Source organism: Pygocentrus nattereri, chromosome 19, assembly GCF_015220715.1.
Source record: "Pygocentrus nattereri isolate fPygNat1 chromosome 19, fPygNat1.pri, whole genome shotgun sequence".
In the NCBI taxonomy this organism is placed as follows: domain Eukaryota; kingdom Metazoa; phylum Chordata; class Actinopteri; order Characiformes; family Serrasalmidae; genus Pygocentrus; species Pygocentrus nattereri.
Window position 1 is genome coordinate 38,455,309 of NC_051229.1, and position 10,113 is coordinate 38,465,421.

The 10,113-nt window shown below is 40.1% G+C and overlaps 1 protein-coding gene and 1 long non-coding RNA gene across 3 annotated transcripts in view; one reads left to right on the forward strand and one right to left on the reverse strand.

Moving 5' to 3' along the window:
* Positions 1 to 2,604, forward strand: part of LOC119261601 — a 4,579-nt gene extending 1,975 nt beyond the window's left edge. The window contains exons 2-3 of one of the 2 annotated variants that reach the window (XR_005129098.1): positions 963 to 1,033; positions 2,468 to 2,604. This is a non-coding gene — a long non-coding RNA (uncharacterized LOC119261601). Of the gene's footprint in view, positions 1 to 962; positions 1,039 to 2,467 lie in introns of both variants that reach the window. The other variant, XR_005129099.1, reaches the window with a different exon arrangement.
* si:ch1073-228b5.2 (distal membrane arm assembly complex 2) lies at positions 1,748 to 9,865 on the reverse strand. Its single transcript, XM_017723521.2, has 6 exons — positions 9,829 to 9,865; positions 7,521 to 7,714; positions 6,384 to 6,464; positions 5,000 to 5,139; positions 2,866 to 3,028; positions 1,748 to 2,705 (listed from the first exon to the last, which is right to left on the reverse strand). The coding sequence occupies exons 1-6, from the start codon at positions 9,844 to 9,846 to the stop codon at positions 2,534 to 2,536; spliced, it is 768 nt and encodes a 255-aa protein (XP_017579010.1). The 5' UTR covers positions 9,847 to 9,865; the 3' UTR covers positions 1,748 to 2,533.
* Positions 9,866 to 10,113: the final 248 nt, after the last annotated feature.

Genomic DNA, 10,113 nt, shown 5'->3' on the forward strand with positions numbered 1-10,113 from the left:
TAACATCACGGCTGTGATTTGGTCGCCGTAGATCATCCCAGCCGTGATGTTATTGGTGATAACTCCCTCCTTGAGTGTTCTACTGCTTTAATACAACAGTTAAATAAATAATAAATAGTATGTATAAATAAAGAGTGAGAAATGAATAAACTGGCCGTTTAATGTTTTAATGTTCAGTTCCTTCCTCCAAATTATAGCTCCTTAACGAGCAGCAACTCCACCCACTCGCAGCACAGCCGGCAGTTTGTTCTCCAGCTCTACAGACCAATTTAGTGTCATCTCATATTCAGAGTCTGACCAAATCGGTCTAATGTGATCTTAAAAGTGTCCGTTTTCTGTTTCTGGAAAAGTAAGAAGTAAAAATGTTCAAATGGCCTGAGCGTCTCCTACAACTGTCAAAATCGTTGCTTAGCAACGGCGTCTCAGCGGAGTGATACAGTGTTTGTGAAAAGCCTGTGATGTTATGGGGAAATACCAGCACAGTTAGAACGCCTCATAACTCTTAGCTTGCATGGCCGGAACTTTTGTATAATGCGCAATACACTTCAGTTAAAGACACAGAATAACATCAGCTCCTAAAATGCACATTCAATGCTATTGCACTCCGTTTTCATCAGACTGCAGGAATACAGAACATTCTAAAATGCTTAAAGCTTAATGTGGACTGATGTATGAAAACAATGACAAAACAACATCAAATGTATCTCACATCCTAATAGCCATAAACACTGTCTCATGCCAAATAAACACAACTGTTATCCCAAAACAAAGTGATGAATTTTGCTTCCAAGATCTCCAACAAAACCCAATATATCAAAACAGCAGTGCAGCTAAATGTATATAAATGAACTACACATATCAAATTTCTATCACGTTATTGGTCATAGATTCTGCCTACTGCTATATGACCTCTTAACACAGTTAGAGCTTTTGAATATTAATATGTTACTGTTTCTTTACAGTGGATTTTAATGGAGAAGAAAAAGCTTCAAAGCTCTGTCATCCTTTGGCCAGCAGACAGTGATGATGAGCAGTAAGGTCACCGTTTTACTACATTTAAGGGCTCATATCATGGAAAACCCATATTTTATCACTTTTTTTAAAAGAAATGTTTTGATGTGGCATGTAATCATTGCTAAAAATAAACACTGCTGGAAACTAAACAGCAAAATCAGCTCATTTTGAATTCACTGTATTTTTGATGTCATAAAAACACACATACTGCATTTTCACATGTCCTCCCATTCAGCTTACAGCCATTTAGCCCCACCCTTTCAGGCTACAGCAGTTTACCCTACCGTTTCAGGCTACAGCCGTTTAGCCCCACCCATCCAGCTGACAGTAGTTTAGCCCCACCCATTCAGCCGACAGCCGTTTAGCCCCACCCATTCAGCCTACAGCCGTTTAGCCCCACCCATTCAGCCTACAGCCGTTTAGCCCCACCCATTCAGCCTACAGCCGTTTAGCCCCACCCATTCAGCCTACAGTCGTTTAGCCCCACCCATTCAGGCTTCAGCCGTTTAGCCCCACCCATTCAGGCTTCAGCCGTTTAGCCCCACCCATTCAGGCTTCAGCCGTTTAGCCCCACCCATTCAGGCTACAGTCGTTTAGCCCCACCCATTCAGGCTACAGCCGTTTAGCCCCACCCATTCAGGCTACAGTCGTTTAGCCCCACCCATTCAGGCTACAGCCGTTTAGCCCCACCCATACAGCCTTCAGCAGTTTAGCCCCACCCATACAGCCTACAGCAGTTTAGCCCCACCCATTCAGCCTACAACAGTTTAGCCCCACCCACACAACAGTTTAGCCCCACCTATACAGACTACAGCAGTTTGGCCAGACCCATACAGCCTACAGGAGTTTAGCCCCACCCATACAGCCTACAGCAGTTTAGCCCCACCCATTCAGCCTACAACAGTTTAGCCCCACCCACACAACAGTTTAGCCCCACCTATACAGACTACAGCAGTTTGGCCAGACCCATACAGCCTACAGGAGTTTAGCCCCACCCATACAGCCTACAGCAGTTTAGCCCCACCCATTCAGCCTACAACAGTTTAGCCCCACCCACACAACAGTTTAGCCCACCCATTCAGCCTACAGCAGTTTAGCCCCACCCATTCAGCCTACAGTAGTTTAGCCCCACCCATACAGCCTACAGCAGTTTAGCCCCACCCATACAGCTAACAGGAGATTAGCCCTAGTTTTAAGCCAGAGTGACCCTTTAAAAGACCCTTTGACCCACATTAAGCAGTAAAAAGACTAAAGTAAAAACAACTGCTTTGTCTGTGGATTGCAGTTTTGTTCTTTTGGCATGAGAGAATTTTTATGGCCAGTAAATGTGAGAAGTTTGGTTTCCTGCATGATTGTTTTAGCATATTAAGCCACGTTAAGCACTTCAGACTGTCCCCGAAATGTGATTAACTGTCAACTGCTTGATTTCATAAAGTAGGTTGTATATCCACAGGGAGAGGACGTGATTTACAGTGTCCACAGTCCCATCACCACATTTGGATTTTTCTGTTTGAGGCAACTATTTGTGCCTCACTGGCTCAGCTTCCTCTACGTTGTCGGTGAGGATAAGTCCCTGTTCATAATCTGCTCCAATGACCTCGCAGTGGGGCAGCATCTCCTCCAGAAGGATGCGCACCAAACCAGGGTTCTGCAGTCGTGGGAGGGAGGAGACGTCCAGCCGTCGCAGCTTCCTGAAGATTGAAATGTTTGAAATGTTTTCACAACACAACGCTGAGCTTAGATAAAGAGAGTCCTTTAAATAACAAACATTACTCATCACCGCTTCTGCACTAAATCCTATGTAGTATCATTTCTAGTTTACATGTCTGTAATGTAGCCAGGTCAGGTTACCGGAGGTGCTGCAGTGCAGCCAGGCCGCCTACAGTGATGTGAGGACAGTGGGACAGGTCTAACCACTGCAGGCTCTCCCCAAACACATGCAAGCGAGCGAGGAACCAGTCATCCACCTCCGGACAGCCCTGCAGAGAGAGGGAGCGCAGCTCGTTCTGACTCACTGCAGAAAGGAAAACAGAGGCCAAGGAAACTGGTCATGACTCTAAAGGACACAAGGTCATTTCAAACTGAAAAAGTCCCTTAACCTCAACTTGCTTCAGGGTGAACATGACTGGAGCATCGCTATGGCTCGCATGGAAAAAGCAACGTCATCTAAAAACAACTAAAACCAAAAAACAACCAAGTAAAACTGGAAATTAACTGCACAGAAAAAAAAAATCATCACACCCAGGCAACACCAGTGGTGGACAGTAACTAAGAAAATGTAATTGTTTTCTGTACTTAAGTAGTTTTTTGGTATCTGTACTGAAGTTTTTCCGTTCTGGGCGACTTTTTCCTTTCACTCCACTACATTTCAGAGTCTAATATCCGACTTTTTCCTCCTACATTTTGAGAAATCTGTGGTTCCTTTTGGTTTCTGTGTGTATAAAAACATAACATGTCAAAACGAAAGAAGCGCAAAGCCAGAGCACCAATCAGGGCCCAGCGGTCACTTTGTTTAGAGCTGGTTTTGACCTGTTGGTCAGACCGACCCAGTGCAGCACGCGGTTCAACGTCAGCGCAGCAGCGTAAAACTTTGGGAGAGTCTGTTCAACATAAATGATGAACTAACCTAACTTTGTGTAAATAGAGCTCAATATAGAAATATGTCCACATATGCAGTCGAGACTGACGCGGCTTTTTTCTGAATTTCTACAAACACCATTTCATTTTATAGTAAATGAGTTTGGGCTGGTTTATGTTTATGAACAGACGCCTACAGATCAACATAGTAAAGGAGCTCATCTGTGATCCTGAGTTTAAAGCCAGTTTTTATTCAACTTAAACTTGGAACTAAGTTGTAAATAAATCTGAAACTGAAACTTTGCTTGTGTGTAAAAAGTGATTTCAGAGCCACTCGGTTCTCCCTGATGGAAACTGTTTACCTTCAGTGTTTTGTGCTTCTGATCATTTTAATAGACGTCAGCGTCACTAATTAATGACGTTCTATTAAAAGACTGGTTTACCAAGAGAGACGCTGGAGGACTTTCACCTGAAATGAGTTCATGAAGCCAGTCTGGTTATAAAAATGATAACAGGACATCAGAGCCAGAATTCCTCTTTTAGTACTTTTACTTTATACTTAAGTACATTTGAAGGGGAATACTTTAGTACTTTTACTCAAGTGGAGGTCTAAAGGGAGGAACTTCTACTTTTACTGGAGGAATATTTTACCTTGGGGGTCTCGACTTTAACTCAACTACATGATTTGTGTACTTCGTCCACCACTGGGCAGTGCACTGCTACCATACCGCACTGTTGCAGCTGAGAAGACCAGGCTTGACGTCCCTCCAGCGTATTGTAAACTTCATAAAAATTACGACAAACACGTCTTCTGAAGATTTGTTTATGTATTGTGTTGTTATCCCATTGTCTTGTGTTGTAGTCCCATAGACAGTTGTTTACAGCATTACATTGCAGTGCATGCTGGGGATTGTAGTGCAGCACATTGTGAAACAGGCCAATATTAATAGAAAATCAAAATAATTTAGTATTTAGTAGTATTTAGTTTTTTGCTCATTGCTGCAATTATATGCTGTTATATTTAGGACACCCTATATGCTTAAAAAAAGATGGTTCTTCAAGGGTTATTTAATAAAGGCAATGGTTCTATTTAGAACCTCTATATAGAAGTTCTTTGATTGATGGATAATGTGTTGTATGTGGTTCTATAGCACCAAAAATCCTTCTTGTACAAGCTTGACATAACAGCAGAACCCGTTTTATGCTACCATGTACAACACATTCTCCATCCATTTCAAAGAACCATTTAAATATTAAATTGTTTATTACATGCTACTCAGATTTGTAATGATTTGAGATGTAGATGCAAACAGAATTTTGATATCTTGAAGAATTTGGTCACTGCCTTATATTTTTTTGTATGGTAAGTGAGCTGCGTGCATCTTCCACTGTGTGACGTCAGGCTTACCAATGTTTTCCAGTCCAGCGTGGTTAATGAGCGTCCTGCTTAGGTCGATCTCCTCAATAGTCGAGTTGGGTGTGTTGAGGAAGTCGTAGCTAAATTTCCCCCTCGAGTCAGGTCGAAACCAATCCGAGTGACCTGCAAATCTGCAGACCACAGGGTCGTGGAAAACAACAGTCATAACGTCCCATCAAACGTGTTCGCATCAGCATCAAGTGACAGTCCTGGAACCACTGCAGTGGCTTTCGGGGGAATTAATGATGATCTTAAATAATAACTTTATATATGTGGCACCTTTCATACATTAAAAATGCAGCTCAGTGCACTTCACAATTCAAAGCAGAGAAAAAGAATCAAAAACAAAACACAAATAATAAAAACGCAACAAATAAAAGCAATAGAAAAAAAGGGGGGGGTATATTAATAATGATTAAATTCAGATGCACAAGATAAAAGTATAAATAAAAATACAACTAGCAAGTAACATTATAGTAAAAAAAAGGTAATATTCAAGTAAAAACAAGGCAAACAAAAAGGTTTCTTAGTTAAATGTTAACGTAATCTATTTTTAACTGTTTTTTTTCTTTTAAAAACGGATGAATGTTTATTGGTAACATGTTCTCCTGCATTTTGCTCAAGTTGTTTGTTGTTCTTAAAGGACATCCTATGAAAAAAAGCATTACAGCAGTCAAGTTGAGAAAAAAAAGGTATGGATGGAAATTGACACCAATTTTTCACATTTTCTACCCCAATCCAGTGAGTGAGATGTAAACATAGTGGTTGAGATGTCTTTACAGTGGTGGTGATAGGAACCAGGGGTCGCCATGACTACAACACAGATATAGACATTTTATTTACTATCCAGAACCACCAGAGAACCTACACGAGTCTTCTGAGTTTATATGGAATGTTGATGATGGAAAATAGTGGAAAACCTGAAATAGTAAGTTTTGTTTGGGGACTATTTTGCCTCACAGCGCCCTGCATATAATATATCCCTCCACCATGAATGGAGTTTAAGGTCAAAATCTTCTCAAATCTATCATAAAACAGCGTCTCAGTCTTCAGGCAGTGAATTCATAGCCATTTCATGTAGGAACTTTCTGTGAGGGAGCTTTTAGAGGTGGACGTCTGGTTCCTATCATCACCACTGTGAATTATTCTGACTGTAAGTTTGTCTAGAACAGAGCGTTTCACACCAAACCGCTCCAAATGACTCTGTTTACATCTTAACCATCTAATTACACAGGATTGTAGATCACCCTTTAACAAGTGCACTGTATAAGCAGCCCAATGTGTGATATAATTAATATATTAAAATATATTATGTGATATTTTACAGTAATGTTCAATACATCAGAATATAGCTTTGTTGTAAGAGTCACTGTACCTGAAGCCTCCTCCCAGACCCAGGATATAATAAGCTGCTGCCACGTTGACTCCAAACCTCTTCTGCGTGTAGCCATAGAACCTGCAATAGAGAGAACATCACTAAACACAACGGAGCAAAAAGCTCCACAGATCTAAATCCATCATTTGATAATGAAGCGAGATCCTCTTTAAACACTACCAGGCAAAATGAAGTTACCTACACTAAATGGCCATTTTATCAGAAACAGTCACCATATTAGGTGCATAGTTACAGACTGTAGCTTATCTGATACTGCAGTTTATGAGCCACCCCACTACCCCACACCCCAGGACCACCAGGACCACCACTGACCAGATATTACTTAGGTGATGGACCACTGTTACAGCAGTGATGCTGATAGGGTGGGTGCTGTGTTGGTCTGAGCGTATTTTTAAATACCTCTGTGGCTGCGAAGCTAAACACAGTCCGCTAACCAACGCTGTCCAGCCAGCAGTGATCCTGTGGTCAGAAACTGACCATTAAAAAAGGTCTAGACAAAGGCTAACACAAACCATACATCAGCAGATGAGCTACAGACTCTAATTACACACCAGGAAGGTGGTTCTACAAGGAAGGGGTTTCTGATAAAGTGGCCGGTAAGTAAGTAGTGGCCACTGTATTGCTACTGGCAGCAGTGTGTCAAACTATTGACTTAGTGTCTCAAAATAATGCCGTTTTCTTAAAATACTGACATAATATCTCAAAAATAATGGCCTGTTGTCTCAAAATATCAACTTTGTATCTCACGATAATTATTTGTTTTTGCAAAATAATTATTTATTAATAGTCATTAATAGACTTAATTAATTAATTAGACTTAATACTGACTAATTTTTCCAAAAACAATGACTTCTCAAATTACTGATTAAAAAAAAAAATACTAACATCTTTTCTCAAAATATTCACTTATCTCCAAATATTTACTTTTTCTAGAAAGACATTATGACATTGATATTAAATCAATATTTTGAGAAAATAACTTCAGCAATTATTTCAGTATCTCAAATTTTTGACTTACTGTTGCCAGAAATGGAATCGTACGTGATGTTAGGCTTCCATAAATCTTATATTACTAGGCGATAACAGAAAATAATATCTGAGAACTGCAACACTTACACGTTCTTACGTCTAACCACTCGGTTCCTCAGCCAGCTGCTCCAGTTGATGAGATGTTCTACATCATGGAAGTGCTGGTTGAGCTGGAAAAGGAACCTGCTGAAGAGAGAGGGAGGAGACGGAGGACTGGAAGCGTATTCTCTTCTGACCACAGAGAGGTACGCCACGACTGGACACCGCCGTCTCATCTGGCACTGACAGGACAGATGGACAGAGGGAAGAGACAAATTAAAGCCATAGTTTGGAAACTAATTGAATTTCCCCAGTTTTCCCCTCTGACACCAAAAACCAAATACAGTTGATCGGCTGAGACAGTGTTCGATGTCTGCTTCCTCTGTTTTATACTGGAGCTATAAAGCTAATGTAGCTAACAAGTCATGTAGCCTATAGCCCACCAATTAGCACTGTGCTACCAGCATATCTATTACCCCATCTACCGCACTGTTACTATGGACTGAAGTACATTAGCATAAAGTTAAAAAATGAGCAGCTTCTTTCTGAGACTGAATTTTTATTTGAGATTTCAGATCAGATTATTAAGTGTAAACACACTGAACCAGTAACTGACACAATCTGATTTACTGCAGTTATCAGATTATTAAGTGTAAACACGCTGAACCAGTAACTGACACAGTCTGATTTTCTGCTGTTATCAGATTATTAAGTGTAAACACACTGAACCAGTTACTGACACAGTCTGATTTTCTGCAGTTATCAGATTATTAAGTGTAAACACACTGAACCAGTTACTGACACAGTCTGATTTTCTGCAGTTATCAGATTATTAAGTGTAAACACACTGAACCAGTTACTGACACAATCAGATTTTCTGCAGTTATCAGATTATTAAGTGTAAACACGCTGAACCCGTTACTGACACAGTCTGATTTTCTGCAGTTATCAGATTATTAAGTGTAAACACACTGAACCAGTTACTGCCACAATCTGATTTTCTGCAGTTATCAGATTATTAAGTGTAAACACTGAACCAGTTACTGACACAATCTGATTTTCTGCAGTTATCAGATTATTAAGAGTAAACACACTGAACCAGTTACTGCCACAATCTGATTTTCTGCAGTTATCAGATTATTAAGTGTAAACACACTGAACCAGTTACTGACACAATCTGATTTTCTGCAGTTATCAGATTATTAAGTGTAAACACGCTGAACCCGTTACTGACACAGTCTGATTTTCTGCAGTTATCAGATTATTAAGTGTAAACACACTGAACCAGTTACTGACAGAGTCTGATTTTCTGCAGTTATCAGATTATTAAGTGTAAACACACTGAACCAGTTACTGACAGAGTCTGATTTTCTGCAGTTATCAGATTATTAAGTGTAAACACACTGAACCAGTTACTGACAGAGTCTGATTTTCTGCAGTTATCAGATTATTAAGTGTAAACACACTGAACCAGTTACTGACACAATCTGATTTTCTGCAGTTATCAGATTATTAAGTGTAAACACACTGAACCAGTTACTGACACAATCTGATTTTCTGCAGTTATCAGATTATTAAGTGTAAACACACTGAACCCGTTACTGACACAGTCTGATTTTCTGCAGTTATCAGATTAAGTGCACGTAAACACACTCAGTAACTCATATTTACAGCGTCCAAATTCACTGATTCTGTTACAGAACATTCATACAATTGAAATAATCACCAACAGCTGCAACTTATCCAGTTTAGATTTTATTTACTGTGATAAATTCCTTAAATAATCAGAATGAACACTTCATACAGAATCAATTTCTTTATTTTTAATTTATTTGAAGCAGCTGATCAGAGAGAGAGAGAGAGAGAGAGAGAGAGAGAGAGAGAGAGAGAGAGAGAGAGAGAGAGAAAGAGAATAGACAGAGTTCTGCGATACTATGACAAAATAAAAGTCCCTGATTCTGTAGTAAATGGCATCATCTGGCGAGATCGAGGAATAAATGTGTATCCGTTAATTTTGTTAATGCATTTTTAAGTAAATTTACACAACAGATGCAGAATCTTCTAATGTTCTTTTCACTTGATAATTAGAGCATTTTATTAATGAGAATTTCAGCGTTTAATGCTAAGCTACTTCTTTCATGAACGAAGCTGAAATATCGTCTCGTCTAAATTTGGAAAATATCGCGATACTGAATTTCCTGAATCAGCCCGAAACAGCTCCTCGCCCAGTCGCTGCTCTGGTTTAACAGTTAAAGCCTGCGATTGAGCTCAGCTCTAACACAGCCACTGTAATAAATAGAGGCGCTAAAGCTGAGAACAGAAAGAAAAACGATGGAAGAATGAAGAACTCACTCACCAACACGGGGGCAGCCATTCTGAACCACTACCACAGCTGTGGAGGGACAAACTACATCTCCTCACGCGTTTCTGTGTCCTTCTCGGAATGAAGCTGCAGGGGGCGCCAGAGTAACGCGGAATGACTGAGGCACTGCGGCGTGTTTAGGCCTGACCGTGGAATAGAGGCTGCTTGACACCACCAGCAGGGATTCCTTTATTTATTTAGATTCAGGGCCATTTCTGAACATCTGGCTTCTATAATCATAACATTTTGTATACCAGAAATAATAAATAATTCATATTT

What these genes read in the sequence shown, in the direction of transcription:
- si:ch1073-228b5.2 (XM_017723521.2), bottom strand. An exon ending in GTGGTTAGACGTAAGAACGT is followed by an intron (nt 6,465 to 7,520) that starts GTAAGTGTTGCA and finishes TCTCTATTGCAG; the next exon opens with GTTCTATGGCTACACGCAGA. An exon ending in GCTGCACTGCAGCACCTCCG is followed by an intron (nt 2,706 to 2,865) that starts GTAACCTGACCT and finishes TTCAATCTTCAG; the next exon opens with GAAGCTGCGACGGCTGGACG.